Source organism: Ictalurus punctatus, chromosome 14, assembly GCF_001660625.3.
Source record: "Ictalurus punctatus breed USDA103 chromosome 14, Coco_2.0, whole genome shotgun sequence".
In the NCBI taxonomy this organism is placed as follows: domain Eukaryota; kingdom Metazoa; phylum Chordata; class Actinopteri; order Siluriformes; family Ictaluridae; genus Ictalurus; species Ictalurus punctatus.
Genome location: NC_030429.2, coordinates 4,835,758 through 4,852,585, shown reverse-complemented (window position 1 = coordinate 4,852,585; position 16,828 = coordinate 4,835,758). Strand labels below are relative to the sequence as shown.

The window sequence follows — 16,828 nt, the reverse complement described above, 5'->3', positions numbered from 1 at the left end:
GACGTTCCCTCCAGAATTTCAAGTATCGTCATACAGTTCGTCTTCGTTATGGTACCGTATCAGTTTTGGGTGTTTAGTTTTTAATTTTTATGAAAGCTTCAAGTGCAGTTCATTATTTGTCATGCTATACGTGCAAATAGGCGACTGCTTGAAGCCATGCTCTCTTGTTTGCCGTCAAACAGTTGAGCTCTGCCATGTGTGTATGTGTCCTGTCGCAAAATGCGGTGAAAACTCCCACACGATGTTAATAGTGTGATTAAGGTGTGTACATGTCTGTGACGTACTTCTATAATGCGATTAGAACAGGAATACTCCATGTCTTAATTCGATTTGTGTTTACTTCAAGTATGACTTTAATTGGATTAAGGTCATCAATAATCGCTGTTTACATGGTAGCTTCTTAATCAGAGTATCGTCTTAATCGGGTTATTATCGGATTATTGTTGTCCATGTAAACGTACTGACACTTTCCAGCATGCACCTGAAGCTCTGAATTGTTGTAATAGACCCTCAGCAGGGTGTTCTTTGCAGTGTTTCCAGTATGTTGATAAACCAAGGCAGCTAACACGAACTAAATTTCATAACAGTTTACTATTTAATGTATAATTCATAAAGATTTTCTGGCCTCCTTTAGACATAGCTTAATGTGCCATTGTAATTTGCACTTCAAGAAATAACACTCAATGTACTTGCTATCAGTATGAAGAAGGGAAAACCAATATTGGCTCTCATAGTCTGGCTCCAAGTTCTCCATTGCTCTGACTTCAATTGTCTTAATTTTCAAATCGGTCAAGATATTGTTTGACCTTTCAGTTTGACCAAAAATGGCACCCAGATGAAAGAGACCCAATGCCATTAGTCATCGGTTATGTGCATAAAACCACATGTTCCTGTACAGCGACCATGAGACATTTGGTTTAAATATTTCCCGATATTTAGACGTGTTTAAACAACTTAGAAAATGACACCTTTTGTTTGACCAGAAACAAAACTGATCGGCCAAGGGAAAACAACAGCAGTTGATGACAGAATTGCACAAGCTGAGAAAGATAACCTCAAAACCACAATCGATGATGTAATCAACATCCACCATAGGGCAGGGGTGAAGGGTTCACAGTCCTCCTGTGATACTTGAAATTCTAACCTATCGAGTCATATCCATCTTTTAATCTCAAACCCAAATGTATTCAATGTATAGCACAAAGAAAAATTAGCCTTGCGCTTCCAATCCTTTTGGAGAGGACTGTATGTCTGTAAATGATAAAACACATAATGGTTGAACTGATATTTAACTGCAATCTGCAGACTTTTACAGTGCATTGCAGACATAAAATCAATATTAGTGCATGACCACTCTGCAGTCCTACTCCATGTCAGATATCGCACATAATAGTAAACAGAGATGTTTACTGTTGGTTACCTGACTTTATAGGTCTGGGTATCAGTGTACAAACGTTACACTTTTATTAGTGGCATGAAAGGAAAACATCAAATAACTCATCCAACCAAAGTAGGAAAGAGAAATATACAATAGCCTACATAATGAAAGATTTCTGCTGCTCTTTGTGTAGTTAACGTAAATTTCACCTCATCCTTTATTTTTCTTACAGAGCAGAGACCACAGTGCACCTTCTTGTTTGCGTATTAGATTATTGGAAGGCAGATGCCTGTGAATTCAAAGGTCAAAGGTTACCAGCATATAGTAGACACTGGGTGAAAGTAACCACAAACATAGGCAAATGTACATCTTTCACCTTGAGTGAATTTTATGTTGTTATATTTAAGTCTCGTCACTTTCCTCATTTTGTCATAGCGGCAAAAAAGGGGTCAAAATTAAAAAATGCTCTCTGGCTGCAAAACAATCTGTTGTGATTAAATGCATTTTAAAAACCTGGATAAATGAAAATGATACCATGTGGACACAAACACAAAGCCAAATAAATTTAAATTTGTGTGGAAAATCCTTCACATGGTCAAATACTGACGATTACTGTTCTACTGTTCTGTTCTCAAAACTACAGGCATTTATCTTTTACATTTCTCTTTTGCATAAATCTCAACCAGAAGTAAAGATCCAGCATTATAAAGTTCCCCAGAAGGAAAAAAAAAAAGTAGATACTTGACATTTAAAGACTCCCTGCCTATAACCTACTTATGGAAATCATTAATGTCATCATAATGACTATTTATTTATTTATTTATTTATTTATTGTGAAAAGGTCAGTTTACAATAGGAAATGCTGATTATCATTTTGATGATCTGGATCATCATGAGTCTTTGTCTCATCACCTTGGGTAAAAGTCACATTTGACTTAGGAGCCAGGTTGCTACTTGACTTCACTGACCATGCTAACATCAGTGGGGAAATAATCACAGAGTTTTGTTCTGTTGGCTGATTTTTTGTTGTTGTTGTTAATGTCTTCATTTAGAAATGTTGTCATCTATACAGGGCACGATTCTGTATTTTGATGATGATTTGATGGTAAAGGTGCATTGCGTACATGTTGACAGGCATTGTAAACTTTTCAGGAAAAAACTCCAAATATGATATAAACCATAACTCCTGCCATCTTTGTATGTTTTTGACTCAGTTTCACTGAAGCACATCGAGGTGCATCATGGATTGTAGATTGTAGGTAATCCACATGTCTCACACTGAGAGGGAATGTAACATTAACACATGTATTTTGTCTGTGCGTCAGGCGCGGGAGCAGTACGATGATGCAGTGAGTTCAGGTCAACAGGCCTTTCTGCTGGAGGAGAGTGAGGATTCTGTGGACGTGTTCAAGATGAGTGTAGGCTCTCTGTTGCCAAGACAGAGCGCCGCCATCACCTTCATCTATATCACTGAGCTCAGTGTACAGGCTGACCATTCACTGCAATTCTGCCTGCCTGCAGTGCTCAACCCCCGTTACACACTAAACACACACATCCACCACCACACACCATACTGTCACATATTAAACTAAAGTGAGGTGTTTCAGATATTGAAAAATATCTGACACACCTCACTGTTACATCTCAATGTAAGTAATCCTGCTGGTCAGGCATGCACTCAGCTAAATGGATAATCCATTAGGTAAATGAATCCTATAATCTGTTTTCCGTTTTATTTTCAGGTTCAGGTGGTGGTATAGTGTCAGAGATAATATCAATTTCCTCTGGTATTCCTTACTCTCTCTCATTTACTGCACACGTGAGCTCTCCAACCCCCATCACTAAAGTGGAGTCCAATTGTCCTCTAGAGCCCCTGATGTTCCTCAACACAGACCACACAAAGGCAAAGGTGAGTGTGTGAGAGACAGAGATATGACGTAATATGTACATGTCCATATGGAGCTGTGCATCTTAGAGGTGTAATGATTAACTGAACCAGATCAATTTCAGCTTTACTGATTCAGTGATTTAGCACTGGATGTATTAGGCAAGCAAGTACAGGCATCTATCATATCACTTTTTCATGACTAGCATACAATTGTTTAGAAACATTTTTGGCAAGGCTTGCGGGGTGCTCCCATGGTCCAAACCAGTCATCTGGCCATAACATCTAGTGTGATAAATCATAACTGGTGTGATAAATCATGTGGATGACCGGGTACGTGTGCATTGCTTACCTGGGGAACAGATGGCACCAGGATTCACTACGGGAAGAAGGCAAGCCGGCAGAGGCAGTTTGATGCTCTGGGCAATGTTCTGCTGGGAAAGCTTAGGTCCTGGCATGTGGATGTTACTTCGACACGTACCACCTACCTAAACATTGTTGCAGACCAAGTACACTCATGGCAACGATATTCCCTTATGGTAGTGGACTCTTTCAGCAGGATATTGTGCCCTGCCACACTGCAGAAATTGTTCAGGAATGGTTTGAGGAACATGACAAAGTGTTCGATGTGGTGACTTGGCTTCCAAATTCCCCAAATCCCAATCCAGTCGAGCATCTGTGGGATGTGCTGGACAAACAAGTCTGACCCATGGAGGCCCCACCGCACAACTTACAGGATCTACTGCTGTATCTGTGTATATGTATACAATTTACTCTGAAAGTATTGGAACAGCAGGCTTGTTCTGCAGGGTCTTTCAGTTGTTGTTTGTTTTGGGGGGAGGGGGGACTCCTTTCAGTCTCCTCTTCAAGAGGTGAAATGCTGCTCAATTGAGTTAAGGTCTGGTGATTGACTTTGCCAGTCTAGAACCTTCCAGTTTTTCTCCCTGATTAAGTCCTTTGTTGAGTTGACAGTGTGTTTGGGGTCATGGTCTTGCTTCATGATGAAGTTCCTTCCAATTAGATTGTATGCATTTCTCTGTAAATTAGCAGACAGAATGTTTCTATAGTCTTCTGCATTAATTCTGCTGCTACCATTATGAGTTACATCATCAATAAAGATTAGTGAATCTGTTCCAGAAGCAACTGTGCAAGCCCAAGCTATAACACTAGCTCCACCATGTTTCACAGATGAGCTTGTATGTTTTAGATCATGAGCAGATCCATTCTTTCATCACACTTTGGTCTTACCATCACTTTGGTAGAGTTTGATTTTGGTTCCAGAACTTTCTCTGTATTTCTTTGCGAATTCCAATCTGGCTTTCTGATTTTTACTGCTGATGAGTGGTTTTCATCTTGTGATATGACCTCTATATTTCTGTTTTCAAAGTCTTCTTTGAATCTATCATCAACTGATGTTGTTTTCCTTGGCCGACCTGTTCTGTCTGGTTGTTAGTACACCAGTGGTTTCTTTCTTTTTTCAGGACATTCCAAATTGTTGTATTGGCCATGCCCAGTGTTTGTGCAATGGCTCCAAAAATTTTCCCTCTTTTTTGTACTTCAGAATGGCTTGCTTTTCTCCCATAGACAACTCTCTGGTCTTCATGTTGGTTTTATGTGAAAACCACTGAACATGAAACCTAGGGGTCAAACCAAGAGTAGACATTCAGGGCTATTAATTCTTTGAGCAATCAGTTTGACATGGCACACCTGGGCTGCATTAAACACCTGTCAGTTGCATGTTCCAAATTTTTGATAACTTGACAAAATGGGTGGCTTCAAACAACAGCTGCCATATTCTAAGTTGTTTAACATGTCTAGATGTAAATATGAACTTCTGATCTGTTGTTTCATGTACCTCTTTTGATCTCAAACCCAAATGTCTTCAATGTATATTGGAAAAAAAAATAGAATTGGCCTTGCACACCATCTAATTTAATAGGAACACCTGTACATCTGCTCATTTATGCAGTTATCTAATCATTCAATCATGTGGCAGCAGCACAATGCATAAAATCATCACCACAATCACCAAAGAAGAAAAGGAGCAGCATTTGGTGGAAAGAACAGTTTGCCAACTGTTACTCATGAGAATGGATCTGTTATGCTTTAAAATTGTGTGCCAGCCAGTTGCACATGAAACATTGCACAGGTAGATGAAAGAATGGATTCCACTTAATATCATCAAATTCAGGAAACAACTCAGTCAAGAAATCAAAAAATGAAAAGAGGCTGGCTTTGGGACCTAAATTCACCAGGAACACCTTCAAGAAACACAAGATGAGGCTTTTGAAATGTCCCTCACAGTCTTACACACTGATATATATCATACACACCAAACAGGTCTTGCTTAGTACTTTTACTTTTCTCTAATTGAATTCCATGAAATATAAAGTAACTGCGCATTAAAATTTGCAGATTTTTTTTTTCATAAAAAAATGTTCATTTTTTGCCACTCACCTGGATGTAATCTTTAATAGGATTCTATTTAAATGGATATTATTATCAGAACACTTTATATTGTGTGTGTGTGTGTGTGCGTGTGTGTGTGTTTAGGTAAGCCTTTGTGCAGGTCATATGTTTGACAGAGATGTCGAGCTGTATCTATATTATCAGAATCCTCATCAGCTCACTGCTATAGAGGAAGCTGGATCTCCCGCAGCACAGCCAGGTACAATATTTCTGTTTAATAAAATAAAACCTTCCCAAAAGACAGCGTTTCAAACGCAATATCAGTTAAACAAAGAAAACCATGTTTTTCAGAATGTCACAAATCTTTTTTTTTTTTTTTTTTTTTTTTAAATAAAACACTTATTTAAAAAATCAAACAAACTAATCATTGTGCACCTTTTGAAAATTACTATTAAAAACAAGAACAAAAGATAAGCTAATATTGGTTGCGGGTGTTAATTTAATGTTTGTAATATAGTTTGAATATCGCAAATTTAACAAAATGGAAGTGTCTTATTTCTTTTCTTGTCTTCTTTTCATTACACTTCTGTTCATTTATCTTTCTTTTTAGGGACTCTCCTGGGAGACCCTGTGGTCGTGGTCAGTTTCTATCCAGAGTTTCCTGAGTCAGTGATGTCCTCCGTGTCGTCGTGTGGCGAGTTTGTGTTTGTTATGGACAGATCTGGCAGTATGAGCTGTGCCATGCATAATGGACAAGGTGCACTGTGCCAGGGTAAGACTCAATACTTAACTGTTCTGTAGATATTTTTTCTTTTTTTCATCATAACAACTTTTTGCCATGTAAAAATTTAAAGATTTTTTTCTTTTCATATGAATTAAGCTTGAATTAAAAAAGAATGATAATACTAAAAAGAATAATAATATTGACTGTGTGAATAATGATTTGTTTAGGACACTCTGCTCCTGCTGCTGAAGAGTCTCCCCATGGACTGTTACTTCAACATCTATGGCTTTGGCTCTCACTATGAATCCTTCTTCCCGTGAGTAACCCGAACATGAACCACTGAGTAAGGAGTAGTTCTGTCACTCAGTTCATTATGCAGACACAAACATGGATGAAATGAAATGATACAGGTCTGGGTGATAGCAACTAGTAGCATTGCTTCCTTACAGGTCCAGATTTTGCACTTCATGTCATGTCCATGTGGGGTTTCTCTGGTTTACTCCAACCTCCCAAACAACATGCCAGTTGCTGGATTGGCTAAAATAAAGCACCTAGAATGTGTGAATGAATGTGTGCATGTTGATCTGTGTAGGATTGGTGTTCTGTCCAGGGTGTGTTCCCACCTCATGCCCAGTATTCTTGGGATAGCTGACCTGAATCAATTGATTACTGAAAGTGAGAGTGATCGAGGGATGGCTAGATGTGCTGTGTTGTTGTTTTTGTTGTGTTGTGTGATACCCTGGCTTTAGGAAAAGTGTGCAGTACAGTCAGGACACTATGGAGCAGGCTGTGAAAAAAGTAAATGAGATGCAAGCAGACATGGGGGGCACAGAGATTCTGCAACCTCTGGAGCACATTTCAAACAGCCTTGTATCCCCAACTACCCAAGACAGGTAACATTATTCTACATCCAAACCTGCAGTGATTTATCAGTGATGAGCAGAATATGTATATTTACCTGTTTAACATGTCCTGTTTAGATTTATATTTCTAGTCAAGGCCAATAGATCACCACTCTCTCGAAAGTCCCATGCTTCACAGTGAGAAATCTGAAGGGTACTGTTTCTACATTTTTAGAGGGAAAAAAAGGTGTTTTGAGGGTTATTTAAGGGTTCATTGGATAATTAAGTATTCTTAATTAAGTATCAGAAGCACTGTTGTAGGGTTCCCTCAGATTGGGACAAACGAATCTTGCTAAAAATTAAAGAATTAGGATTATTGAAGGAAAAAAGTGAACAACTGTTGCTCATCTGTAGTATTTTTTTTCCCCCTGGATGTTCAATTTCTTTTCTCTCTTTCCAGCTGTTCATATTTACATATGGTGAAGTAGAAAACACCAAAGATGTTCTTCATTGCGTGAAGAGCAATGCTGATGTCCACAGGCATGTGCTCTTTAAAGCATTAAAGCATTCTCTTAAAACATTCATGATGTATACAGTTTATTTTCAGAAAAATTGAGTAGCTAGAACTAGAAGTATAAATATTTAAAGCATTTAAATTATTCCTAATGCATGCAGCTAACTGAGAGGTACAAATATTTGATTACTTTGGGAGAATTAGCATGACATTTTCAGAATTGTAAACAATAATTCCCTAAAGTGGACCAGATTCCCATATAAAAAAGGAAAATGTATCATAGCACTAAGCAGTCATTGGCTATGTTTACATGCACATCAAATTTTGATTAAGGTCTATATTTGGGTTGCAGCCATATTCTAAATATGATGTTTATATGTGTACAGGCATCAGAATTTGTCTCCTCATTTCCCAGACGTATACGGATTGTTGTTAAAAGAAGACGGGATGCTACACGGTGGTACACATGGTCTCGTTCCAACAATTTTTTTTTTAGATGTGTTGTTTCCATTCAAAATTACCTTATTTTTTCCCTTAAAATGGTACATTTCCTCAGTTTAAACATCTGATATGTTTTCTATGTTATATTGTGATTAAAATAAATAACAGCATACTTCCCTATAATATAGTAGGCGAAATACATGTATTTCAATTACTATATAGTAGGTAAGTATGCGGTTTCAGACGCAGCTCATGGCTTCAAGCAGTCGTCAATTCTGAAAATGACTACGTTTACATGGACAGCAGTAATCTAATTATTGACCATATTCTGAGTAAGACAATATTGTGATTAAGTTGTTTATATGAGTTGCTTTTAGAATATTCCTTTCATGTTCCCGTTTTACATGTTATAGAACATAGATCGATTAACATCACACGTCATTACGTCCACACGCCACATCATCCGACGTTCCCTCCAGAATTTCAAGTATCGTCATACAGTTCGTCTTCGTTATGGTACCGTATCAGTTTTGGGTGTTTAGTTTTTAATTTTTATGAAAGCTTCAAGTGCAGTTCATTATTTGTCATGCTATACGTGCAAATAGGCGACTGCTTGAAGCCATGCTCTCTTGTTTGCCGTCAAACAGTTGAGCTCTGCCATGTGTGTATGTGTCCTGTCGCAAAATGCGGTGAAAACTCCCACACGATGTTAATAGTGTGATTAAGGTGTGTACATGTCTGTGACGTACTTCTATAATGCGATTAGAACAGGAATACTCCATGTCTTAATTCGATTTGTGTTTACTTCAAGTATGACTTTAATTGGATTAAGGTCATCAATAATCGCTGTTTACATGGTAGCTTCTTAATCAGAGTATCGTCTTAATCGGGTTATTATCGGATTATTGTTGTCCATGTAAACGTACTGACACTTTCCAGCATGCACCTGAAGCTCTGAATTGTTGTAATAGACCCTCAGCAGGGTGTTCTTTGCAGTGTTTCCAGTATGTTGATAAACCAAGGCAGCTAACACGAACTAAATTTCATAACAGTTTACTATTTAATGTATAATTCATAAAGATTTTCTGGCCTCCTTTAGACATAGCTTAATGTGCCATTGTAATTTGCACTTCAAGAAATAACACTCAATGTACTTGCTATCAGTATGAAGAAGGGAAAACCAATATTGGCTCTCATAGTCTGGCTCCAAGTTCTCCATTGCTCTGACTTCAATTGTCTTAATTTTCAAATCGGTCAAGATATTGTTTGACCTTTCAGTTTGACCAAAAATGGCACCCAGATGAAAGAGACCCAATGCCATTAGTCATCGGTTATGTGCATAAAACCACATGTTCCTGTACAGCGACCATGAGACATTTGGTTTAAATATTTCCCGATATTTAGACGTGTTTAAACAACTTAGAAAATGACACCTTTTGTTTGACCAGAAACAAAACTGATCGGCCAAGGGAAAACAACAGCAGTTGATGACAGAATTGCACAAGCTGAGAAAGATAACCTCAAAACCACAATCGATGATGTAATCAACATCCACCATAGGGCAGGGGTGAAGGGTTCACAGTCCTCCTGTGATACTTGAAATTCTAACCTATCGAGTCATATCCATCTTTTAATCTCAAACCCAAATGTATTCAATGTATAGCACAAAGAAAAATTAGCCTTGCGCTTCCAATCCTTTTGGAGAGGACTGTATGTCTGTAAATGATAAAACACATAATGGTTGAACTGATATTTAACTGCAATCTGCAGACTTTTACAGTGCATTGCAGACATAAAATCAATATTAGTGCATGACCACTCTGCAGTCCTACTCCATGTCAGATATCGCACATAATAGTAAACAGAGATGTTTACTGTTGGTTACCTGACTTTATAGGTCTGGGTATCAGTGTACAAACGTTACACTTTTATTAGTGGCATGAAAGGAAAACATCAAATAACTCATCCAACCAAAGTAGGAAAGAGAAATATACAATAGCCTACATAATGAAAGATTTCTGCTGCTCTTTGTGTAGTTAACGTAAATTTCACCTCATCCTTTATTTTTCTTACAGAGCAGAGACCACAGTGCACCTTCTTGTTTGCGTATTAGATTATTGGAAGGCAGATGCCTGTGAATTCAAAGGTCAAAGGTTACCAGCATATAGTAGACACTGGGTGAAAGTAACCACAAACATAGGCAAATGTACATCTTTCACCTTGAGTGAATTTTATGTTGTTATATTTAAGTCTCGTCACTTTCCTCATTTTGTCATAGCGGCAAAAAAGGGGTCAAAATTAAAAAATGCTCTCTGGCTGCAAAACAATCTGTTGTGATTAAATGCATTTTAAAAACCTGGATAAATGAAAATGATACCATGTGGACACAAACACAAAGCCAAATAAATTTAAATTTGTGTGGAAAATCCTTCACATGGTCAAATACTGACGATTACTGTTCTACTGTTCTGTTCTCAAAACTACAGGCATTTATCTTTTACATTTCTCTTTTGCATAAATCTCAACCAGAAGTAAAGATCCAGCATTATAAAGTTCCCCAGAAGGAAAAAAAAAAAGTAGATACTTGACATTTAAAGACTCCCTGCCTATAACCTACTTATGGAAATCATTAATGTCATCATAATGACTATTTATTTATTTATTTATTTATTTATTGTGAAAAGGTCAGTTTACAATAGGAAATGCTGATTATCATTTTGATGATCTGGATCATCATGAGTCTTTGTCTCATCACCTTGGGTAAAAGTCACATTTGACTTAGGAGCCAGGTTGCTACTTGACTTCACTGACCATGCTAACATCAGTGGGGAAATAATCACAGAGTTTTGTTCTGTTGGCTGATTTTTTGTTGTTGTTGTTAATGTCTTCATTTAGAAATGTTGTCATCTATACAGGGCACGATTCTGTATTTTGATGATGATTTGATGGTAAAGGTGCATTGCGTACATGTTGACAGGCATTGTAAACTTTTCAGGAAAAAACTCCAAATATGATATAAACCATAACTCCTGCCATCTTTGTATGTTTTTGACTCAGTTTCACTGAAGCACATCGAGGTGCATCATGGATTGTAGATTGTAGGTAATCCACATGTCTCACACTGAGAGGGAATGTAACATTAACACATGTATTTTGTCTGTGCGTCAGGCGCGGGAGCAGTACGATGATGCAGTGAGTTCAGGTCAACAGGCCTTTCTGCTGGAGGAGAGTGAGGAGTCTGCGGACGTGTTCAAGATGAGTGTAGGCTCTCTGTTGCCAAGACAGAGCGCCGCCATCACCTTCATCTATATCACTGAGCTCAGTGTACAGGCTGACCATTCACTGCAATTCTGCCTGCCTGCAGTGCTCAACCCCCGTTACACACTAAACACACACATCCACCACCACACACCATACTGTCACATATTAAACTAAAGTGAGGTGTTTCAGATATTGAAAAATATCTGACACACCTCACTGTTACATCTCAATGTAAGTAATCCTGCTGGTCAGGCATGCACTCAGCTAAATGGATAATCCATTAGGTAAATGAATCCTATAATCTGTTTTCCGTTTTATTTTCAGGTTCAGGTGGTGGTATAGTGTCAGAGATAATATCAATTTCCTCTGGTATTCCTTACTCTCTCTCATTTACTGCACACGTGAGCTCTCCAACCCCCATCACTAAAGTGGAGTCCAATTGTCCTCTAGAGCCCCTGATGTTCCTCAACACAGACCACACAAAGGCAAAGGTGAGTGTGTGAGAGACAGAGATATGACGTAATATGTACATGTCCATATGGAGCTGTGCATCTTAGAGGTGTAATGATTAACTGAACCAGATCAATTTCAGCTTTACTGATTCAGTGATTTAGCACTGGATGTATTAGGCAAGCAAGTACAGGCATCTATCATATCACTTTTTCATGACTAGCATACAATTGTTTAGAAACATTTTTGGCAAGGCTTGCGGGGTGCTCCCATGGTCCAAACCAGTCATCTGGCCATAACATCTAGTGTGATAAATCATAACTGGTGTGATAAATCATGTGGATGACCGGGTACGTGTGCATTGCTTACCTGGGGAACAGATGGCACCAGGATTCACTACGGGAAGAAGGCAAGCCGGCAGAGGCAGTTTGATGCTCTGGGCAATGTTCTGCTGGGAAAGCTTAGGTCCTGGCATGTGGATGTTACTTCGACACGTACCACCTACCTAAACATTGTTGCAGACCAAGTACACTCATGGCAACGATATTCCCTTATGGTAGTGGACTCTTTCAGCAGGATATTGTGCCCTGCCACACTGCAGAAATTGTTCAGGAATGGTTTGAGGAACATGACAAAGTGTTCGATGTGGTGACTTGGCTTCCAAATTCCCCAAATCCCAATCCAGTCGAGCATCTGTGGGATGTGCTGGACAAACAAGTCTGACCCATGGAGGCCCCACCGCACAACTTACAGGATCTACTGCTGTATCTGTGTATATGTATACAATTTACTCTGAAAGTATTGGAACAGCAGGCTTGTTCTGCAGGGTCTTTCAGTTGTTGTTTGTTTTGGGGGGAGGGGGGACTCCTTTCAGTCTCCTCTTCAAGAGGTGAAATGCTGCTCAATTGAGTTAAGGTCTGGTGATTGACTTTGCCAGTCTAGAACCTTCCAGTTTTTCTCCCTGATTAAGTCCTTTGTTGAGTTGACAGTGTGTTTGGGGTCATGGTCTTGCTTCATGATGAAGTTCCTTCCAATTAGATTGTATGCATTTCTCTGTAAATTAGCAGACAGAATGTTTCTATAGTCTTCTGCATTAATTCTGCTGCTACCATTATGAGTTACATCATCAATAAAGATTAGTGAATCTGTTCCAGAAGCAACTGTGCAAGCCCAAGCTATAACACTAGCTCCACCATGTTTCACAGATGAGCTTGTATGTTTTAGATCATGAGCAGATCCATTCTTTCATCACACTTTGGTCTTACCATCACTTTGGTAGAGTTTGATTTTGGTTCCAGAACTTTCTCTGTATTTCTTTGCGAATTCCAATCTGGCTTTCTGATTTTTACTGCTGATGAGTGGTTTTCATCTTGTGATATGACCTCTATATTTCTGTTTTCAAAGTCTTCTTTGAATCTATCATCAACTGATGTTGTTTTCCTTGGCCGACCTGTTCTGTGTCTGGTTGTTAGTACACCAGTGGTTTCTTTTCTTTTTTCAGGACATTCCAAATTGTTGTATTGGCCATGCCTAGTGTTTGTGCAATGGCTCCAAAAATTTTCCCTCTTTTTTGTACTTCAGAATGGCTTGCTTTTCTCCCATAGACAACTCTCTGGTCTTCATGTTGGTTTTATGTGAAAACCACTGAACATGAAACCTAGGGGTCAAACCAAGAGTAGACATTCAGGGCTATTAATTCTTTGAGCAATCAGTTTGACATGGCACACCTGGGCTGCATTAAACACCTGTCAGTTGCATGTTCCAAATTTTTGATAACTTGACAAAATGGGTGGCTTCAAACAACAGCTGCCATATTCTAAGTTGTTTAACATGTCTAGATGTAAATATGAACTTCTGATCTGTTGTTTCATGTACCTCTTTTGATCTCAAACCCAAATGTCTTCAATGTATATTGGAAAAAAAAATAGAATTGGCCTTGCACACCATCTAATTTAATAGGAACACCTGTACATCTGCTCATTTATGCAGTTATCTAATCATTCAATCATGTGGCAGCAGCACAATGCATAAAATCATCACCACAATCACCAAAGAAGAAAAGGAGCAGCATTTGGTGGAAAGAACAGTTTGCCAACTGTTACTCATGAGAATGGATCTGTTATGCTTTAAAATTGTGTGCCAGCCAGTTGCACATGAAACATTGCACAGGTAGATGAAAGAATGGATTCCACTTAATATCATCAAATTCAGGAAAGAACTCAGTCAAGAAATCAAAACTGAAAAGAGGCTGGCTTTGGGACCTAAATTCACCAGGAACACCTTCAAGAAACACAAGATGAGGCTTTTGAAATGTCCCTCACAGTCTTACACACTGATATATATCATACACACCAAACAGGTCTTGCTTAGTACTTTTACTTTTCTCTAATTGAATTCCATGAAATATAAAGTAACTGCGCATTAAAATTTGCAGATTTTTTTTTTCATAAAAAAATGTTCATTTTTTGCCACTCACCTGGATGTAATCTTTAATAGGATTCTATTTAAATGGATATTATTATCAGAACACTTTATATTGTGTGTGTGTGTGTGTGCGTGTGTGTGTGTTTAGGTAAGCCTTTGTGCAGGTCATATGTTTGACAGAGATGTCGAGCTGTATCTATATTATCAGAATCCTCATCAGCTCACTGCTATAGAGGAAGCTGGATCTCCCGCAGCACAGCCAGGTACAATATTTCTGTTTAATAAAATAAAACCTTCCCAAAAGACAGCGTTTCAAACGCAATATCAGTTAAACAAAGAAAACCATGTTTTTCAGAATGTCACAAATCTTTTTTTTTTTTTTTTTTTTTTTTAAATAAAACACTTATTTAAAAAATCAAACAAACTAATCATTGTGCACCTTTTGAAAATTACTATTAAAAACAAGAACAAAAGATAAGCTAATATTGGTTGCGGGTGTTAATTTAATGTTTGTAATATAGTTTGAATATCGCAAATTTAACAAAATGGAAGTGTCTTATTTCTTTTCTTGCCTTCTTTTCATTACACTTCTGTTCATTTATCTTTCTTTTTAGGGACTCTCCTGGGAGACCCTGTGGTCGTGGTCAGTTTCTATCCAGAGTTTCCTGAGTCAGTGATGTCCTCCGTGTCGTCGTGTGGCGAGTTTGTGTTTGTTATGGACAGATCTGGCAGTATGAGCTGCGCCATGCATAATGGACAAGGTGCACTGTGCCAGGGTAAGACTCAATACTTAACTGTTCTGTAGATATTTTTTCTTTTTTTCATCATAACAACTTTTTGCCATGTAAAAATTTAAAGATTTTTTTCTTTTCATATGAATTAAGCTTGAATTAAAAAAGAATGATAATACTAAAAAGAATAATAATATTGACTGTGTGAATAATGATTTGTTTAGGACACTCTGCTTCTGCTGCTGAAGAGTCTCCCCATGGACTGTTACTTCAACATCTATGGCTTTGGCTCTCACTATGAATCCTTCTTCCCGTGAGTAACCCGAACATGAACCAGTGAGTAAGAGTAGTTCTGTCACTCAGTTCATTATGCAGACACAAACATGGATGAAATGAAATGATACAGGTCTGGGTGATAGCAACTAGTAGCATTGCTTCCTTACAGGTCCAGATTTTGCACTTCATGTCATGTCCATGTGGGGTTTCTCTGGTTTACTCCAACCTCCCAAACAACATGCCAGTTGCTGGATTGGCTAAAATAAAGCACCTAGAATGTGTGAATGAATGTGTGCATGTTGATCTGTGTAGGATTGGTGTTCCGTCCAGGGTGTGTTCCCACCTCATGCCCAGTATTCTTGGGATAGCTGACCTGAATCAATTGATTACTGAAAGTGAGAGTGATCGAGGGATGGTTAGATGTGCTGTGTTGTTGTTTTTGTTGTGTTGTGTGATACCCTGGCTTTAGGAAAAGTGTGCAGTACAGTCAGGACACTATGGAGCAGGCTGTGAAAAAAGTAAATGAGATGCAAGCAGACATGGGGGGCACGGAGATTCTGCAACCTCTGGAGCACATTTCAAACAGCCTTGTATCCCCAACTACCCAAGACAGGTAACATTATTCTACATCCAAACCTGCAGTGATTTATCAGTGATGAGCAGAATATGTATATTTACCTGTTTAACATGTCCTGTTTAGATTTATATTTCTAGTCAAGGCCAATAGATCACCACTCTCTTCAAAGTCCCATGCTTCACAGTGAGAAATCTGAAGGGTACTCTTTCTACATTCTTAGAGGGAAAAAAAGGTGTTTTGATGGTTATTTAAGGGTTCATTGGATAATTAAGTATTCTTAATTAAGTATCAGAAGCACTGTTGTAGGGTTCCCTCAGATTGGGACAAACGAATCTTGCTAAAAACTAAAGGATTAGGATTATTGAAGGAAAAAAGTGAACAACTGTTGCTCATCTGTAGTATTTTTTCCCCCCTGGATGTTCAATTTCTTTTCTCTCTTTCCAGCTGTTCATATTTACATATGGTGAAGTAGAAAACACCAAAGATGTTCTTCATTGCGTGAAGAGCAATGCTGATGTCCACAGGCACGTGCTCTTTAAAGCATTCTCTTAAAACATTCATGATGTATACAGTTTATTTTCAGAAAAATTGAGTAGCTAGAACTAGAAGTATAAATATTTAAAGCATTTAAATTATTCCTAATGCATGCAGCTAACTGAGAGGTACAAATATTTGATTACTTTGGGAGAATTAGCATGACATTTTCAGAATTGTAAACAATAATTCCCTAAAGTGGACCAGATTCCCATATAAAAAAGGAAAATGTATCATAGCACTAAGCAGTCATTGGCTATGTTTACATGCACATCAAATTTTGATTAAGGTCTATATTTGGGTTGCAGCCATATTCTAAATATGATGTTTATATGTGTACAGGCATCAGAATATTCCTGTATACATAGTTGTTGTAAGTATG

At 38.2% G+C, this 16,828-nt stretch overlaps 2 protein-coding genes and 1 pseudogene across 3 annotated transcripts in view; all 3 read left to right on the top strand.

The window, feature by feature from the left end:
• LOC128634897 (von Willebrand factor A domain-containing protein 5A) overlaps nucleotides 1–3,170 on the top strand; it is a 5,489-nt gene extending 2,319 nt beyond the window's left edge. Inside the window, exon 2 of the mRNA XM_053685526.1 lies at nucleotides 2,704–3,170. Within this exon, the coding sequence (XP_053541501.1) occupies nucleotides 2,704–2,970 (267 nt within the window). The 3' untranslated portion in view covers nucleotides 2,971–3,170. The remainder of the gene's footprint in view (nucleotides 1–2,703) is intronic.
• LOC128628739 (von Willebrand factor A domain-containing protein 5A-like) lies at nucleotides 3,093–11,822 on the top strand (annotated as a pseudogene).
• A 3,126-nt stretch (nucleotides 11,823–14,948) lies between these two features.
• Nucleotides 14,949–16,436, top strand: LOC108274642 (von Willebrand factor A domain-containing protein 5A-like). Of its 2 annotated transcripts, none has more exons than XM_017484860.3 (4): nucleotides 14,949–15,104; nucleotides 15,284–15,372; nucleotides 15,805–15,948; nucleotides 16,357–16,436. In XM_017484860.3, the coding sequence occupies exons 1-4, from the start codon at nucleotides 15,081–15,083 to the stop codon at nucleotides 16,382–16,384; spliced, it is 285 nt and encodes a 94-aa protein (XP_017340349.2). In that variant the 5' UTR covers nucleotides 14,949–15,080; the 3' UTR covers nucleotides 16,385–16,436. The 2 variants fall into 2 exon arrangements, with proteins under 2 accessions (XP_017340349.2, XP_017340348.2); XM_017484859.3 differs by lacking the exon at nucleotides 16,357–16,436 and adding an exon at nucleotides 16,036–16,350.
• Nucleotides 16,437–16,828: the final 392 nt, after the last annotated feature.